At 30.9% G+C, this 20,336-nt stretch overlaps 2 protein-coding genes across 3 annotated transcripts in view; both read right to left on the bottom strand.

The window, feature by feature from the left end:
• LOC108906645 (cation-independent mannose-6-phosphate receptor-like) overlaps nucleotides 1-10,764 on the bottom strand; it is a 27,752-nt gene extending 16,988 nt beyond the window's left edge. The window contains exons 1-10 of one of the 2 annotated variants that reach the window (XM_023454225.1): nucleotides 10,536-10,764; nucleotides 10,178-10,441; nucleotides 9,951-10,096; nucleotides 9,788-9,891; nucleotides 5,294-5,627; nucleotides 4,229-4,377; nucleotides 4,017-4,167; nucleotides 3,856-3,963; nucleotides 1,935-2,089; nucleotides 1,546-1,790 (exon numbers count right to left, since the gene is read on the bottom strand). In XM_023454225.1, the coding sequence (XP_023309993.1) occupies nucleotides 1,546-1,790; nucleotides 1,935-2,089; nucleotides 3,856-3,963; nucleotides 4,017-4,167; nucleotides 4,229-4,377; nucleotides 5,294-5,627; nucleotides 9,788-9,891; nucleotides 9,951-10,096; nucleotides 10,178-10,326 (1,541 nt within the window). In that variant the 5' untranslated portion in view covers nucleotides 10,327-10,441; nucleotides 10,536-10,764. Of the gene's footprint in view, nucleotides 1-1,545; nucleotides 1,791-1,934; nucleotides 2,090-3,855; nucleotides 3,964-4,016; nucleotides 4,168-4,228; nucleotides 4,378-5,293; nucleotides 5,628-9,787; nucleotides 9,892-9,950; nucleotides 10,097-10,177; nucleotides 10,455-10,535 lie in introns of both variants that reach the window. The other variant, XM_023454224.1, reaches the window with a different exon arrangement.
• A 3,669-nt stretch (nucleotides 10,765-14,433) lies between these two features.
• Nucleotides 14,434-19,962, bottom strand: LOC108906652 (cyclin-K-like). Its single transcript, XM_023454223.1, has 4 exons — nucleotides 19,453-19,962; nucleotides 19,138-19,397; nucleotides 18,741-19,085; nucleotides 14,434-15,010 (listed from the first exon to the last, which is right to left on the bottom strand). Exons 1-4 carry the CDS (start codon nucleotides 19,547-19,549, stop codon nucleotides 14,525-14,527), a joined length of 1,188 nt encoding a protein of 395 aa, XP_023309991.1. The 5' UTR covers nucleotides 19,550-19,962; the 3' UTR covers nucleotides 14,434-14,524.
• Between the last annotated feature and the right edge of the window lie 374 nt (nucleotides 19,963-20,336).

Raw genomic sequence — 20,336 nt, 5'->3', positions numbered from 1 at the left:
TTTTTTTTTATTTTAATTTTTTGTTTTCCATTTAGGTTTAGGTGTGTGTTTCAGTTTACTCTAATCGACCCATACAATGCTACAAAAATCAAAAACCCGTTAAAAATACTAAACGATGTAATTTATTAGCAAATAAAGTTCATCGAAGAGTTTTTTGGGACGTACATATATTTTTCAAAAGAAAATATCTTTTGGTGGCACACCCTACCTAAAAATTATAGTAGTAAATTAACGCACGTTAAAGTTCGTCCTTTATAAATAATCGTGATTATCTCCAAAACAGTTGAAGATAAGTATAGGAAACCTCTATATCAGTCGACGCAGAATTTAATTCTACATGTTCCTGACTGATAAAATTGTTACTGTTTCATTTGAATAAAATTAGTTTTCAATCTTTGAAAATTACCGTGTTGGCCGCAAAATTTTGAGGACCTTGTGCATAGCTAGGTCAAATGTGACACATTTTCGGTGAATACATAATAAATACTACTAATAATGGAAGTATGTCCAATTATACAAATGGTAGAGATATTTAATATTATTCGCGACGTTTCATCTAGCATTTTTTTTTAAATCTAAATATCTCGAAAACGAAAACCATAAATTTTCAAGGCATGGACGTGGTGACAAAAATTACTCAAAATAACTCATAGAATCGACGAATAATATAAAAAAATGGGGTATTCCATTTAAAACAATGGAGATGACGTCACTTCCGGTGAAACCGGAAGTATCCCACTCTTGAAAGTATTTCAAGACTAAATTGAACACATATAGCTGTCAAAATTTAATGAACGGGTTACATGAAAAACCCTAAAAATTAAAATTAAAATTTTAAAAAATTTGTCTTACTTTTCAATAACAAAATATTATGCAATGTGTCTAAGCAAACATATGACATATTCTTATGTATATATTTCTGTAACCAGAAAAAGTAGAGGAATTTAATTTTGTTTATATCTTTAACACGCAACATTCAATTGTTTTTTTATATAACTCCATGATATCATATGCGTTCATAATTGTTTTTTATGTATTTATGAAGCGGCTGCCCAATTTATTTTGCACCCGGCCCTGTTATTGCTATACTGAAATTAATGAATTTAAAATAAATATCTTGCTTAAATTACACACATATTGATGTAACTAATATTATCTTATTTAAATAATTTCCCAAACCCTAGATAAAAACTCAAACCGCATTAACTGAAGCTTTTTTGTCGTATCTGCCGGTAGCTGGTATTTTACTAATTTCCATGTCACGTGATATGAATTTATTCCGTTACCCCGTCATTTCATCTCAAGAAAACTGTATTTCCAAATATCTATGTAATGGATCCTTTAACTATTGAACATAAGATGGCGCAGTATCGAAAGTGTAAAATTGACCGTGAACGATTAAATATCAAGTTTACATACAAATGGCTCCTCCTTGTAACGAATTCGAGAACTAAAATTTGATCAACTATTCAGCCATAACAAATATAATACTATATTTACTTATACAATGGTAGTATGTACTTTCAGATGATCAAAGAACCTAACCTGTATTTTATATTCATTTCATCCATATCCTTCATTATAACCATGGAATTTTTCTTACATGGTGCCTCAGGGTCAATAACAGAACCACACACATTTAAATAATATTTAATACCCTTGTTTTTAGGATCATCTATCTCATAACTATCACCAGAGAGCTTCAATGGACTTAAATCATAGAGCTCCTCTCGAAATGTTACAGAGCAGTTAAAGTATTCTTCTGATTCATGCTCACAACTTGATTTATTCTAAAAAAAATTGTAAGTAGCCCACAATGATATTAAAGGTTCATTTGCTGAATTTAAAGGTGATTAATATCAAAGAAAATATTTAAAAAAATTAAAAAATATACTTGAAAATTATCAAAAGCTATTTTATACATTTTTACTTACATAAGTCGGACATGCATACGGCGTATTCCAATTTATAAATAAATCACAGTCATCAGCTTTTACAAATATAGGGCCTTGATCTGTTTTTGAACAGTAAAAGTCTATGTGAGTGCTGAACCGCTTTAAAGGATCTTCTTTGTTACATTTTACACCATCTAAATAAATACAAAAATAAATAAGAAAAAAATTACTAAATAAGGAAAAAAAGAAACAACAGTCTGGTTGGTTCTTCAATGAGGTGTTTTTCAAGTACATTACAAAATGAGAATAGGTTAAAAAATATTACACGAGAGAATTTAAGTCTTAAAACAAAATAAAAAAATACGCATTGTGATGAACATAAAATTACAGTATTAGTGTAAATCACATTTTTATGAACATTCTTACAGTGTTGCCAAATTTTCAAGGTCAAGCAGCTTTAAATGAATCTGGAAATTTTTAGTTGCATTTGCAATATTACCGAAAAGCTGACATTTGTGAGAAGGATTTTCATTTAAATTTTATAAAAAAATAAAATATATTAGTTAGGCTTGTGGACTTCTGCGAACATTAATGCACACCATACATGTATGTTCCAAAGAAGCTTTGTGGTTACGAAAACCTCGCGTGACGTTCCCAAAATTGTTAAATCCCTTCTTATTCCACACGCCCGACTTTACACCCAAAATTAAACATACAGAAAAGTTTTTTTAAATGAACACTTCCACACAACCACTTATACTACAAATACCATTCATTCCGAAACTTTCAAACGTACAAGTTGTCTTTTGACTTCCCCTTTTTTCCATATCAAGAGAATAAGGCACAGGTCTCTCGCAATTTACAAAATCCTTTTTGTCTCAATTTTCCATCTGGAAAATAACGTTTCCAATGAAATACGTACTGGATCATACATAGGAAACATTTCTACAATTATTATAGGTACAAAACAAATATTAACTAAGAACCGTTATAATCGTGCACTGGGCGACGCGTATCGTGTAAACTGTTAAAGGCAGGCAATGGGCGATGCTGCTTCAATTTATGCGTCACTTGTTCCCCAACGCCGTAATTTAATCACACATTGGCCGCCTCGTTGCCATGACAACCGCCGTAAACAACGCTACGAAGAGAAGCAGAATACAGACTGATTTTAATCTGCATCATTAGCGTATACTATACGTTGTATGGTCCGAGATTAATGTTCGCGCTCAACAAAGGCAATGTTTTTTTAGAAGGCATTCACCGTGCAACTATTCTGTTTATTTCTGCATATTAAACAAACAAACAATTTTCAATATAGAATTATACCTAAATTAGAAAATTTATATAAAATTAAAAATAATTTTAAATTGCACAACCAAACGGAAATTTTAGGTGAAACGGTGCGTCACTTGCGTCACCTGACGAGCCGCCACTGCCTTATAGTTACATCTCAGACTGCTGATGATAAATTTTCCAGTCCGAAATGTCACTAAACAGTTGCATATTGTACATCATTGGATTTGAAAGAAAATAAAGTATAAACAATAGTGGTGTAAAAATTGCTAGAAGACAAAACATCGCAATAAAAATCTAATTCCTTAATTGAATAAATGAGTCATTATGGTCTTAAGAAAGTGTTTCTATTTCTGTACAAATTATCAAATAAACCCGGAAAACAATAAAATTGACATCCGCAAATTTTACATTAAAAATAATTCTTTGAGAAATTAACACATATTAAACAGTATGTGTTAATAAACTATTGACCCATATATCAAATTAAAGCTCTTTTCATGGCATATTTTTAAGTTTTCTCGTTGTAACAATTTTTAAATTAAATAGTTAAAAAGCCTTGAAAAGATATTGGTATAAATGGTATTTTGATTATATTTTAAAAATAGGAAATACATCCTTGAGAATTTTTAAATGGTGGACCCTAATAATAATATAAACTTACTAGTGTAGGAAATTTTAATGACATCGTTATATACTTTAAATTTAGATGTTGTGCTTCCTCGGTTTATATATTTCCCATCCTTTAATTCACACACCTGAGAAAATGATCCTAGAATAATATAACATTAACGATATGTTTTAGATAAGCACCTAACTACCTACTAGTACAGGAATTTTCCAGGCTTTGTTTAAAAGTTAATGGTCCACAAATATTTAGATATATAACACTTCCATTAGGCACCTTTAACACTTGGTATCTTCCATTATTTCTATATAGATTTGTCAAATTGTAAATCAGAGATGAATCTTCTACCTGCAATAAAATAAATTTTTGTATTGTACACCATTGCAAGTAAAAACTTAATTTCATTTACCACACATTCAGAAGGTAACTTTACACACCCATAGGAAGAATCCATAATGAATTTATACTCCTTTCCTTGAGTTGGAAGCTTCCTGTAATTTATCTGTCCTATATCATTTTCCCAGTCACATTTCAGTAACAATTCAAATTTCTTTAAATCTAAAAATTAACATTTTTGTGTAGCGTTTAAAGTGAACCGATAGACAAAAAGAGAAAGAGAAATATGAGAATGAATGGATTATATTACTAATGTTATGATTTTTTTTACAATATTGTAACAGTAATTCAAGCAATTCAGTTGAAGTACCATATTTCAGATATTAAAAAAATACAATTTTGTTACAGACAAAAATCTAGAAACTATGTTTAATTTTGAATGAACTGAAGTATTAAAGTTATACACATACAACACATTTGATAAATAGGGTGATTCAGCTAAAACTCCCTAGGCTATTTACCTGAGAACAAAAGAAGATTCTGCAAGTTCTATTGGTTACATATAGAGATTGATTTCATGTTTGTGTAGAAATTTGTTTTCATTACAGGTATTAAAAGCAGTCATATTTCAACATTTTTTGTTATATATACTTTTTCATCAGTATTAATATTTTTTGAAATATCCTAGTATTTATTGAGAACACCATATTTTTTTAAAATGTATATGTGTTTTGTATAAAAAAACAAAAAATTACTTTATTTTTAGATAATCATATTTCTAAAGTTCCTGCAATAAAAGAATTTAACTCGGCATACCAATGCCAGCAATATCCTCATTGGCATTATTTATACACAAAAATAAAGTGACTATGTATATCTAATGAATAGAACTTGCAGAACGTATATATCTGCTTCTCTTGTTTCCAAGTAACCAGCCTGTATTTCCTCGACAGCAGGCCGCAATGAAATTTTTTTTAATTTCAAATATTTCACAAATATAAGTCAATAATAATCATAGTCACATATTATTAAATTATAATGGTGAATAATGCATTACAAAATATGACTAATGTCAACAAATGTTGTATTTGTATTGTTTTAACACAAATATTTGTAAATAGGTAGTTTTTATACTCACCACTTTCTTCTTTATATGATCCACGAAACACAATTTCATTTTTGTCTGAATTATAAATTATTCTTTCATGGTCGACCCTGGACAAAGGTATTATTCCACCATTATCCTTTTTACAGATAGAAATATCACTATCAGCTTTGGTACATTGTTGTTTTGCACCACATAAAGCAATACTAAAATTTGTGTTGTTTATTGAGGTGACAAAGTAATTTCCTTTTAGTTTTCTTAGGTCAATTAACTGGTTATCGATATTTGTGACACAATTTAGTGAACATTTTGGATGAATCATATGTATATTGTATTCACAATCACTTTCCTTTTCTAAATGTGCTTCCTAAAATGTTATTACTAGTTTATATTCTATGGAAGTTGTCAGCTTTATACTTTCAAATAAATTTTATATACAATATAACTCATTTAGGATGGAATTGTAATACATTTTTTTATCGATTTGTTTCAGGATTATTTTCAAAAAATGGAAAAGAAACTATATTACATCACAAAACATTTCCATTAATTTTTAATTATGGAACATATATATTTATACCGAGTTTAGAGAATATTAATTTTGAATGGCAAAATTAATATTAAAGGTTTTTATCATTTCTATATTACTTTCACCATTATGTAGTAATAATTTATTTTTTTTTTTGCTAAACTTCATACAAACCTCTAATAGCGAAAGTAGGCACAATGTTTAAAATTTAAATTTTATTTTAATTTATTTTGGTTCAAAATGATATTTTGAACACTACTTATTAAAGGATTATTTCATCAAGGTTAAAATTTTTTATCTCTGAAAAATAACAAATCACTTTTCTAAACACAAAAATTTATTATAAAAATTTAATTTCATCAAGCATGGAAAATTGTATTGTATTTAAATATTGCTAAACTGATTATTTCTAAATATTTTTTTTTAATATAGATAATTCACTAAATTAATCAAAGGCTCACTGCGCTAGTTATTCGACCAATACCAGTTCTCAACTTGTTTTGTAAAACTAAAATAGAAGAAAAATAAATATTATTTCTTTCCCAATTTCCCTGTTTTCAACCATGATTTCCACTCATCACAATTCCATCATATTTTTTGTTTGATTTAAAATCTTCCTATTACGTAAACACAAGTAGTAGCATTCAAGTAGTCTACTGACATATGACAAAAACTGTTAAAAATTCTAAGTGAACAAAGAACAGAAAACAAATGCTAAATTCAAATTGATTTTCAATGTGAATATTTAATTTTTTTCGTAAAATCAAGAGGTCAAGTTAAGGTATTAGAAAAATGTTTTGACTAGATTTCAACTAACTGGCCAAGAATCGAGTAACTAGCTAGTTTCTCTCCCTCTTTTTTGTTTGGTTTTGATCAAATATCTTCTCTTTTACTTTAACTCACTATGTGGAGGCATAATTGTAATATATGATCGTTATCCACTTTTCCCTCATTTGTTTTTATAATTTTTAGTCAAGTAGTCGAAAAATTAACTCTTTTTCAACCAGCAGATTTTATATGGATTATTAATTTATTTAGTCGGCATTAATTTATTGATATGTTATTTGTATTACAGTTGTCCAGTTTTAGAAGTCTTCCAAAAACTCTGTTGAAATTAATGTCAACAATCACAAAAAATTAAGAAAAATTGGGTTTATTTCTATATTTCAAAGATATTCTCCAAAAAGACAATTTCCTACTTTGCTGTCAGTTCTATATTACTCTATTTTTAATTCAGGGGTGAATGACCGTTTTCAATTAGAATTATGGATGTGGTGGTCAAAAATAGGAATATTTTATGATCCAAATCAAGCAGTAGTTGGTCAAAAACACGTAAAATAAAAATAAGTTGTCAATTATTTTTATTCATTTTAGATCGTAAAAGAAAATCTTTTTTATATTCAGCAAGTTCAGAATAACTTATCAAATTTGTGGTAACTTGACCATAAAATATAAAATTTCTGTTAAAGTCGTTAAGGCTAAAAATAAAAAATAGTCAAAAATCTGAGCAATGACATTATGGTTTCTTTTACATATCAAAAACACAAAAAACTTAAATACCTAATGCTAACAAAAACAAATAAAAAACTTTGCCCTTGAAATAAATTTTCACCAAAACATCGTAGAAATATATTTTTGAACTAAAATCAGCAAAAAATATAATAAATGCCCTTTCGTTTTCAAGTAACTCCATTGTTTGGGTCATCCTGTACAGTAAAAATCAATAAAATTTCGCTATTAATAGGACTGTATAATTTATGTTTCATTGTAATGCAACATAAAATGTATTATGGTATAGATTATTTTGAAAACAATAACTGATTCATTTAAATTATTATACAGGGTGTTCCAATTAAAACTTCCCATCTTGCAATTAAAAAAAAGCAAAAAAAACTGAGACATGCCGATTTTCTTTTCAAAGGGGAGACATGATGGCATAAGTTTTGGTGTCTTGGAAGCTACTCCTTAGCCAGGAGCACAAATACCCCTAAACTTTAAATGTTGAGTGACACCTCATTTTAAAGCTTTTTCAATTCTGCTTACAAGGACATATGCCTTTTTAAGTTTTGGTTTGAATATGACAATAAAATCTTCATTTAAAAACAAAATATCAATGAATGAAAGAATGTTATTTTATTAAGTGTTCAAATTTGTTTCCCTCTGCTTCCATACAATAATAAAATCTTTTGAACATTTCGAAACATTTCGAGCGTTATCTGACAACATTCTTCAAAAATTTCTCGATAAAAAAAAATTTGTTTTGATTTTTTGTTTATCTGTTGATACAAAAACATTATATTGTATCGCTTTACTTTAAACGAGACAATATTGTCTCGTCATGTCTTGTCCAGACAATATCCCGTAAAATCATCACAAAGTCGACTGAATTCCAATTCGTGAAAATGGTTTATACAATGAAAAAGCGGAAATAATTAATTTGTTCTACAATAATAATGACTATGCATGGCAGGCAGCACAGATTTTTAATGATTGTCATCCTGACAAAAACACTTCGCATCAGTACCTCCTGGATTTAGTGCATAAATTTTCGGAAACTGGATCGGTTGCAAACAGAAAGCATCAACGTGAACACGACGTACGTAATGAGGGTAATACCTGATTACCCTCATTACGTCCCATTACCCTGTCCTAGGTCACATGGCAATGGGACCAAATTTGTGTCTCAGAAAACTTAAAAGTACTTCAGGAATTACTGTACCTAATTGCTGCCGAATCTTAAAAATTTATAAGTATCACCCATACAGAATTAATTTAATGAAGATGATCCTGATCGCCGCTTGCAGTTCTGTGAAGAAATGAGTGATCGTGCTCGAAGGAATACAAATTTTTTATACTAATCTGTTTTTCCGATGAATGTACGTTCCTTACTGGATGGTCGAGCCAACTGCCGTAATTGCCGCTATTGGAGTGATGAAAATCGGCGCATTTTTCATAAAACTCATATGCAGCATCCGAGGATATTAAATGTTTGGGCGGGCATACTGGGAGACCACCTCATAGGACCTTTCTTCCCACCGGAAAATCTGGATGAAAACATGTATATGAATCTACTGGAAACGAATATCTACCCGATGATTGTGGAAATTATGGAAAATGACGATGCTTTGCCAGAAGACGATGTATGGTTTCAGCAGAATGATGCTCCACCTCATTATGCCGTAGCTGTATGTGATTTTCTCAACCTTTCTCACTGTGGCGCCAGTCGGATCGAGTTGTTCCCCTAACGCGGCGCTATAAGGCGGCAACTGCAGTAAACCTTTAAAAATTTTTTAAATGGGAGACATGTATTTTCTTTCTAGCTCATTATTATTATAAAGGAAGGTAAAGGAAGTAAATTTTTTACAACTTTATACAAATTTAAAAAAGAAAATAATAAAAAAATATTCCAAAAAAAGTATGTAGTAAAGGAAGGCGGGATGGGTGGTGGGAGGGCTGCACAGCAGACTTGAGATACCTCCACCAATTACTACGCTGATTTGTAGATATCACAGAGAATCATAAACACCTAAAAGCTTAAAAACGCCAGACGCACAATTATATTTTTTGACATATATAGGTGGTAGGTACAGTGAAAAAGAGGAGCTTCGTCGGAGCTTCCAAGACACCGAAACTTACACCATCACGTATCCCCCTTGGAAAGTAAATTAACGTGTCTCAGGTTTTGTTTTTTTTTTTCTAATTTCGATATTTTCCAGGTGGGAAGTTTTAATTGGAACACCCTATATATACAAGACATTATCTAAAACCACTTGGTTTTTGGTTTAAAATTTACCTAAGAAATAATTTTCAAAAAGTACCCTATATAATTATAATTGTTCTTAAAAAAATGATAAAATTTAGGGAATTTCGCCAATTTCATACCTCAAGAAAAAAATGATTATTGTAATATACTTAAATATGTTCCCTTTCTTTTCTTAGCTAAGTACATAAATATATATTAATTAAATAACTTATTAAAATTAAAAGAAATACTTTACCTCCATATCTTGGTCACATTCAAATTTAATTGTTATTTTATATTTTTTTGCAGAATTAGCTTTGCAGAAATTTCCACTAACAAGTTTAAGTGAATTGTCTTTTCCTATAAAAATACATTGGTAAATAATTAATATTTTATATTATTTTCCTTTCAGCTCTTACCTAAAATAAACTTTTTTCCAATTATTGTATTATATTCTTTACTTTTTAAACAAGCTGCAGCTTTTTCACCACATATTTCTTCACGCAAATAACCGCACAATGTGTAGAAAATAACAATACCAGCATCTTTCACTATCCATTCTTTGCTAAAAAGGAAATAGTAATAATTAGTGAGTAAATACTACATCACCTCAAATAAATATGCAAATAAAAATGTATTAGTTTACCTTGTAAATAATAATTTACCACCTGATGAATTATAGGAACAAGAATTTAAATATTTTTGGAACACAAACGGATGTGATTTAGCTGCCTTACAAAAAAGTAATATTAAATTGCAAAACAACAGCAACCCACATAAATTGAAATTAGACATGGTAACTGATTATTTCCAGAAACGCTGTTAGTGTTAAATAATCTTGAAAACTGCTTCTTGGAATAAGGATAGTCGCACTCAAATTTCCGCCGACGTAATGAATTTAGCAGTTAAGCTAAAAAATACAACTTATCAACAAGTCATAAACAACAATCCCATGTGATTATTATTTTAATCGATATATGTACGAATAATATACCTACACCTACCTCATGCATTAAAACGCGCTGAATTTTGTAGGTTATGATTTCAACAGAGGTCGATGTTGACTGGGAAATACGTAATTAATTTCACACTAAATATATTGTTTGTACTAAAGCATCATATTGTGAACATTGTTAGGAATACTTTTAGTTATTTGCTCAAATAATGCAGTCGGAATTCTCAGTGCATTCTTTAATTCAATGAAAAATATCAGAGGAAATACTTTAACCGCACTCCGCACTACCGCCGGGAAAACACAAGGGAGTTTCTGTCCTTTTCTATCAGTTTCGGGGAATTACCCTCAACTCCCCTCCAGTAATTTCGTAATCGATGGTATCACAAACAAGAATCTATTTTTTATCATACTTTTATTTGTATATCACATTCAAAATAATATCTTAAATCATTGCAATATCTGTGAACAAACAAATATGGTATTATTTATTATTATATAATACCTATTTTTGTACTTATTTTTAAATCCTTTTATCTCAAAAATTAACTTTGCTATAGTGCATGCTTGTATTTTTTTTCTTCTTAACTTATAGCAAATAATTCTCCAAATTTATTTATATCATGAGTAGATAAGTTCGATTTTAAAAAAACTATACGTCTCCGAAATATTTATTTTTTGGACTCTAACAAATATATTTAACCCTTAAGTACTGACATACAATTGTAGGAATATATATACTGATGTGTCGTCTGAGACACTACTTTTTAAAAAATATTTGTACTATGGCATTATTTAAAATTTGAAATACTTTTAAGTATAATATATTTCATTACAATGGTATGTGATATAAATTATAAACATTGAAAAAATAATACTAGTTGTTTGAAAAAATATATATTTGGTAACTAAAGATAAGAAAATGTAACATAAAAGCATATATACCGCGTTTTGCGATAAAAAAAATAAAAAAAATGAATGCAAAACTAAATTCAGCTGCCTTAAATGTTAAACAAATATTAAAGAAGCGTTGTACATAGAAAATACGAAAAAATGATAAACATAACAATACATTTACAATCGTCAAAAATATGCTTCTCACAGATCTTCCACGCAGCGGACTCATACCCTTTTTGTACACTGAAGGCATATAGGCTTCTTACATGTGTTACACAAGTATTTTGACATTCACCTCTTTTTACTTGGGCAAATGAAACATATTTTTCGTTTTTCTAATCTATCGTCGTCGATCCCATCTAATGGTTTTTCTTCAATACCCAAAATGCGACGTATGCAAAATTTTATTTCTCTAGGAATGTGAAGATTGGCTTCTTTCCTTTTCATATGTGATTCAGCTAGTTGTCTTGCAAGTTGTTTTAGAAAAGTTTTTGAAGAACTCGCTTTTCTAGACATTTTGAGGCAGCAAACAAATATGTGTATGCTTAACCGTAGCTACACTCTTGCTGACGTGTCGTCTACCGGACGACATTCAACTTTCAGTTTCCAGTTGCTTCGGTACTATTCGCTAATATTTCTTTTATTACTTTTATTATTGTGCTGTATACCTTTTTTGATCTTTCATTTGAGAGTACACTAATATTGGGATTAGAATTCTGTTAAATAAAAAAGATATCAAAAATTATAAAATAGCGGTAGACTGTCGGACGACATGTCAGTACTCAAGGGTTAGATGTTATTTATTGAAGCTCAATCTTCTTTATTTTAAAAGGCTATTCAACCATAAAAATATATAAAAAATACAAAAAATGCTCTAAAAACTCCAACAGGTGCTATCCTCCTTGGTTTACTTATGAAATTATAAAAAACATTCAATTAAAAAATTCAGCCCACAAAAATTATAAGAAATATAAGTTAGATAGTTATTTGCAAACATTTAGAAATTTAAGAGCTTTAATTAAGGAACAAATTAAAATATCTTATTCCGTTTATGTTCGAGAAGTAGAGCTTAGTGTTTCATTGGATCCAAATAAATTCTGGGGCTTTATTAATAACAAAAATAAGAGATCAAGGATACCTGGCAGAATGCAGTTAAATGATTCTAGTTTTGATTCGTCCCAATCCATTGTTACCGCATTTGCTGAATTTTTCTCTAGCGTATTTTTGGATTCTGACAATCAGAGTTTTGATAATGATACAGTATCATTTTCTAATCTACATATCATTATAAATACTATATCCGAGAAGGATATTATTATGGCCTCTAAAAAACTCAAAAACAAGATGACCGCTGGGGTGGATAAAATTCCAAGCTTCATTGTAAAAGATTGTATTCACGCGTTTTTGACACCTCTCCTTCATTTGTTTAATTTAATTCTGTCAAGTGAAATATATCCTGATTTATGGAAAACAGCCAAGATCTGTCCTATACATAAAGGTGGAGATCGCACTCTCATTGATAACTACAGGCCAATAGCCATACTATGTAATTTCGGCAAATTATTTGAAATTATTGTATATGATACCATCTATAGTTCGGTGAGGTCCACAATCTCATCTTTTCAGCATGGATTTATGTTGAACAGATCGACTATAACGAATTTATGCTGTGTCACGCAATATATCTCGGAAACTTTAGATGCTGCAGGCCAGGTAGATGTTATATATACTGACATAAGAAAAGCGTTTGACAGAATTGATCATCTACGTCTGCTGTCTAAACTCAGAGCGACAGGATTTTCAAGTTCGTTATCCAACCTAATCGAATCATATTTACTAAATCGTCGTCAGTATGTTGAATATGGTGGTGTACGTTCTGAGATGTATGTGTCGACATCAGGTGTTCCTCAGGGGTCGAATTTGGGTCCTTTACTGTTCCTTCTCTTTGTGAATGACATTTCAACTAAAATATCTGTGCAACATTTGCTTTTTGCTGATGATTTGAAAATTTATTTACAAATTAATTCAGTTATCGATTGCAAGGTCCTACAGGCCTCGCTAGATGAAGTTCACAGCTGGTGTCTTAACAACAGGCTTGAACTAAACTTAACTAAGTGTAAGGTTGTTTCGTTCCATAGGAAATCATATCCTATAATATTTGATTATTCACTGAATGGAGTTGTACTGGAGAGATGTGATACATATAAAGATTTGGGAGTAATATTCGATAAGGGACTCTCCTTCAACAATCATGTCCTGGAAACTGTTTCTTCTGCCTGCAGATTGTTAGGATATTTTATTAGGAATTGGGGCGAGTTCTCCGAAATAAATTCACTTAGAATTTTATATGTAACATTTATTAGAAGTAAAATGGATTATGCATCAATCATTTGGTCTCCTATATATCAAAATTCTATCCACCATATAGAATCCGTACAGCGTAAATGTCTAAAATTTATGTATTTTAAATGTAATGGGTTTTATCCCCCCAGAGGATTTGATCATCTAACTCTACTCGAGTCTTTCAGTCTTCCTGCATTGTCAGACAGAAGAAACTGCGCTGCGTTAACTTTTTTGTGTAAACTGTTTAATAACTCAATTGATTGTGACTATCTTTTGCAACAATTTTCATTTTCAGTGCCAAGAGCCCAGTCAAGATATAAGCCTACTTTTTATTGTAAAACCCCTAGAACTAATATATTAGTTAAATCACCGATTTATACTATGTGTCAATTATTCAATGGTATATCCGATCAGTGCGACATCAATTTTCATGGTATAAGTTATATTATTGCTAAGTTTAAGTCCACGCTATAGTTATTGATGGGTTATCCTGCTTAATTGTTGTTTTTCTTTTTCCTTTTTTTTTGTCGTATATTGTGAACTACTTTTTTTGTTATACACTTTGTCTTACATATATTTTTTTTCTCTGTAATTGGGTATTAATCCGTTGAGAATAAATGTATTATTATTATTATTATTATTATTATAAAATAAATATACTTATAATTTAATTTGTACTGATTATTATTAGGAAAATTGTGAATCACATAAATGATTTATCATAATCTTTATTGCAAAAATCACAAATTAGTTTACAAATTAATCTTAATGTAACACAAACAATATTTAACATAATTATGTCTATGTTGGAGGAGGATAAAAAGGCCTATGAGGCTGACTTGGTGGTGGAGCATTTGTAGAGAAAAATGGTGGTCCCCCTGGCGGTATGACAGTTGTAAAGGGAGGGGGATGATTAACATAAGGAGGAAAAACGGTTGGAGGAGGTGCAGTTATATGTGGAGGAGGTCCCGGTGGTGGACCAGCCATATGTGGCGGGGCTGATATACCCGGAGGTGCGCTCATTGAAGTAGGGAAAGCTGCTGCATAACTTGCAATGGAAGGGGGTGCTCCCGTGAAGGTCTGATAAGGAAATGGGGGCACATCGGAAGATGGTGGAGGAATTTTGATATTAACGGGTGGAGGTTGATCTGGCGATACAATTTTTTCGTTGCCATTGGAGGTTCTTCGTACACTCACTGGAGTTACTTGTGTTACTGACATTTGGGGCTGCAATGGTGGGCTATCTGGAGCATTGTTTGTGTCCATCTGAGAGTAGAGATCAAGCACCTGCCAATTTGCAATGTATTATGAATAACATTCCACATATTTGTTACAGTGTTAACAAAAAAGTAAGTGAATTTGTAACCCACAGATTGTTTAGATTCAATATAATACCACACATTCCTAACATTAGAATAAGTAAAAAATGTGTACAAACATAGGGCCACAAACGCTTTGTTTTCGAGATATTGGTGTTACAGATTCCAAAAAAAATAATGATAGGTACTTTTTAATATCCTCAAATTGAGTAGAGACTTTTAAGTGAAACTTGGTGTGACTTATGATTAAATAGTTTGTGGCAATATGTCTATTAAGTATTTCTAGCCATCAGTGGTGGACACTTGGGTAGGCAGTTTAATTAATTCGACAAATATAGTAGTATGACCCTATAAAAAATGAAAGCTGGTACCATTTTTATTGCAATATTTTACCTTGTACAAAAAAAGTATCTTGAGTTTTTCTTGTGTTTGCTACAGTTTCACGGCAAATTCAGATTATTTAAGTTCACCTCATAAATTGTTAATGGCTATAGTTACGGAAATATTCTAAATATGTTGCTGTTCACCTCATAAGCTTAGGTAGACGTTCATTATTTATCAGATATGGGTTGATTGTGGTAAACCTGTAACAAAGGATGAGGCTTCACAGTATTTACACTGCATTGATTATATTCAATTAAAACCAATGTATACAAATTGTCAGTTAACAACATTCAAAATTTAAATCAATGAATAATCCGGGCATAACCAGAAGTGGCTTCAAATAATTTGTATATTTTTTGTTAAAATGTGTCTCTATAGTTTCATTGTTCTTATTCCTAACATAGTTTTAAACATTTTTCTTTATTTTCTATGATTTATCTATCAATTAACATTCTGCATTTATTTTATTTACTACAGTTACTACTATCATTTAATCATTGATATGCGCAGTTAATATGGGTACTTCCATCCAGAATTTGTATTTGGTAAAGACATGAGAAGGTTTCAGTAAGTTAATTAACCATAAACTTTTTTGAAGTGTAATCGATAAATATGTTACATTGTTGATGAAATTAAATAAGACACCATGAGTTTATCAATGTTCATAAAATGAAAGTAATTAAAACATAAAAATGGAACATGAAAAGTAATATCAGACTGAAAATAGATTCTTTAAAAGGTACTTGTAAGCAAGCTCGACATATAATTATGAAACTGGTGGCCAATCAACACTGAAGTGGAGTTAATTCTTGACATGCCTGAACTATTTTTTTAAATAGATTTTCAAGGGTATTGACTAGCAATTTTTATTTAACTAATAATCCATCGGGTTTAAATCAGCATACTTCTATTTCCTTTACTAATAACCATTAATAAGTTTATGAGATAAACCAAAATAAACTAAATTTGCCATAAAACGGAAGCAAATACGAGAAAACCCCAAGGAATTGTCCAGGATAAAATATTACATTCAAAAATGGTACTAGTTCTCATTTTTTACAGGTGCGTACTCCATCGAATTAATTGAACCACATATTCATATCTCCTCCTCCACCGGGGTACTACTTATTATTGAGACATATTGCAACAAACTATCTAATGACAAGTCACACCAAGTTTTACTTAAATATCTCTGTTCGCTTTCAAGATATTAAAATATATTACTATTTTTATGGAATTCTATACATCCCTTATCTCGAAAACAAAGCGTTTTAGCCCTGTTTTTTTACTTATTCTGACCAGAGGAACACGTCCACAAAGTTTGTCGACTTAATCCTAAAACACCCTGCATATATATCAACTTCCTAAGTTATGTTTACAATACCCTATACTTTGGGCTTAGCACTAAAAAAAAAAAATTAAAATCAAATACTAAATTAAAATTTTAAAAGGTGGAAATAATCAAATGGCCAAAAAAAGTAGGGAGTACTGCAACTCCCTTTCCTGTGTTAATTTTTTTTGCTAAAATTATATCAAAAATATACAAAAACAACCAAATACAGTGGGTGGCCAAATTATTAGGGACACTACTCATATTTATGAAGTTTCTAGTTCAATTTATTTTTTTGAAAAAACAAATAGATCTTCACAAGATTTTTTTATTTTGTATTGCAGCTGGTACTGTTATTAATATTTTTGTTGAGTGTCAACCCGATATTCTACATCATTTATCAGATAAGTGAGGTTACTCTTCATATGGTGGTAATTTGTTAAAAATTTTTGTTACAGAGATGCTAAAAAATATTTCTGAATCGTTTTTCGTGACTTTTTCCTATTACAAATTATCAAAACGTTATTGATATTTCGTATAGAATTACCATAATAAACAATGAAGGAATTGTAATTTCCCTAATGACAGTCCGATTGGCAAAAGAAAACCTAATCGGTCGTTGTCGACCCAAAAACCACCTCTGATGGAGGTCATGAAGAAGATGCGGCTGCAATGAGCCCAATAACTCCAGAATATGACTGTTGCTGACTGCATTCAAATGAGAACAACTAATTAAAATAGTTTTAATACAGATTTTTTTGTGATTATCCCAATATTTTTAATCAGCGTTTCAAATTTTGGTCAACAAAACTTCATTTCTCCGACGACGTCTTGGAGAGAGCAGTTCCATCCAGACTGCCTTGTGGTGATGGTTAAATACCCGGTTGGTGTCATGGTATGGTCTGTGATTTCAGCAAAGGGCATAAGACGCTTATACATCGTGAAGTGGATCATGAGGCAGGATCCATACAAGCGAGTACAAAAAAATCCGGCTACTGCCACATATCGAAGAATGGTTCCCTGGTGATGCCGAGTTCATTTTTATGTACGATTCGGCATCGAGCCACAAAGCCAGGAGTGATAGTGCGTTCCTGGCCGAAAAAACATCACCATTTTGCCCTGACTGGGTATGAATCCTATAGAGAACATGTGGGGACTCACCAAACGGGCGATTGCTAATGGAGTGATCACCACCAAGCACCAATTAGTTGAAACTCGAGACATAAAAGCTTTAATTGCGGCAAACAGTGCAACACTAAATACTAAGATTAATTTTAGCAGATTTCCATTGATGCACATATATAGCTTTTATGAAAAAAATTTATAGTTTCTCCCACGTAACTTGTTTTTATGATCTTAGTAATACACTCTTTTGAATAAAAAATAGCTACAAGTCATGGAACCAACTGTTTGTTAAAAAAAAATCAGTCAAACTGGAAAATATAAGAAACTGAGTACTGTCCCTAATAATTTGGCCACCCACTGTACATTTAAAAACAAAATTACATTAAAATTCCTTTTTTACATTATAACTTTGATCTTATAAAAGAAACACCTAAATAAACAATTGTGTAAAGAAAATCACGTCACTTTCATCCAAAACAATTATGGTTACTGGCTGAATCTACTTTTTTGTAACACTGCATAAACAAAAAAAAAATAAGTTTTCGAAATAAAATTTTGCTATGTAGAATTTAAAATATTTATCAAAAATGTAGTACGTGTACTTTATTAAATTCCAATTTATTTGAAATTATATAAAAAAAATTAAAACAGTCATTACTAATCATAGCCAACGTATTGCGCCAGATTATTAACATAACGAAGTTTAGAATAGTAGGCTTTAAGTATGTTCAAATAAATATACAATTACAGCAAAAATATAAATAAAAAAGAAATGATAGTCAAATAGAATATACAAGCAAAAAAAATTGAGATTATTTGTGAAGATACTCTACTGAAAAACAAAAACAATACTAGTTACCTGATGGCAAACATCTTCCAACAACTCCATTGTAACATCTTCAACAAACAAATCCCACCAACGGATATGCTTCGAAGTTCTTCCAATCCAATCCACAACCTCAAATCTACTCAATTTTCCTGCTAGATACATTAACGCCACAGCTATAATTTCTGGCTCCCATTGAAGAGCTAGTGTGGTACAAATGCTATCATTTACAAAAGTCCATGCCATTTGTACCATTTTCTGCAGTTTCACGTTATCTCCCTTCAGACATTTTGCATATTTCAATAAATATTGATAAGGATGCTCTACTTGTAAATCAAATTTAATAGTCTGCAGTAAAATTCTTTCTAAAGTCATAACCTACGAAAACATAAAATTATTTATATAAAAGAATAAACACTTTCTTACCTACTTCTTCCTTTGGATCTTCACCAAACGTAGCAAATTTTTGATCTGTTAGTAAACTCCTAGCAATTTTAATTATATCTTTGCACTTCTTTGGAGTTTCTTCTACTTTTCCTGCCAAGAATAAACAGCAACATGCGGTCACATATCTAGGAAACTGTTTGAATGAGTGAAACATATAAAATCTATGATAGTATACAACGCCTGTAGCCATAGTATTGTAACCTAGATTGATTTTAGACCCTATATCTATGATCAATCTAGCCCCTAAAACAAATATAAAATTATTTTAAGTTTTATTACTTAAGTTTTTTCACATTACCCTCTTTTCGATAACGCATTTCAGTTTTGTAATCAATTCCATCTTGTGCAGAAGGCGTATTTCTCAATTCTTTTTTATCATAATACCACCCAGGCATTATTAAGTCAAAAGTGGTTTGAAATGGGAACTGCTCTTAATTATTTATGAACAATAATTTTAATGTTTTAACACACTTATTTAATACTTATTGTTTATATTTAAATGCTGCACATCAGATTTATTTGAAAATTATATATAATTCAATAATCCTTATAAATGTTTAGATACAATCACAGAACATACAATATTGTGCAAATATAAACCATTTGAAGCTATACGCTATACAAGAGACTAATCTCTAAAGATTACAAATATTTATATGTATATAGGTATTGTATGTACATATTACCATAGAGAAATAAATATAATATTTTACTTTTATCTATAATAATAACACTTTTATCCACACTTATACTTGTACTAACAACCACAGATCGAGATTACAAAAAGGATACTGACATTACTGACACTACTGACAGTGACAGTGACAGTGACAAGTGACAACTAACAACAACTGACAGTATGACGAAGACGTATGAGAGTTGACAGTACTGACACCGACACGCCGCGCCATTATTCCATGGCTAGAAATTGGCCTCAATGATTAGGGATCGAGGGGGATTATCCCTCTTTATCCTGCCTCATCTCGTGTAGGCCTGGACAGCCTTCGTAGGTGGGCCCCATCCGTCGTCTACCCCGACCGCAAATGCGGCCGGTGTAGGCGCTTTGTGGGACCTCCTTTTGTCCTGGCTGGGCCCCGCCGGCTAGGGCCCTTTCTTCTGGCGCTCTTCTTGCTTCGCCGGCTCGTCTGTGTAAACCCCGGGGGTAGTGTCATGTTTATGTGT

The sequence above is a fragment of the Anoplophora glabripennis genome, unplaced genomic scaffold, assembly GCF_000390285.2.
Source record: "Anoplophora glabripennis isolate ALB-LARVAE unplaced genomic scaffold, Agla_2.0 scaffold185, whole genome shotgun sequence".
Lineage (NCBI taxonomy): Eukaryota > Metazoa > Arthropoda > Insecta > Coleoptera > Cerambycidae > Anoplophora > Anoplophora glabripennis.
This window is presented reverse-complemented; position numbering and strand designations above follow the sequence as displayed.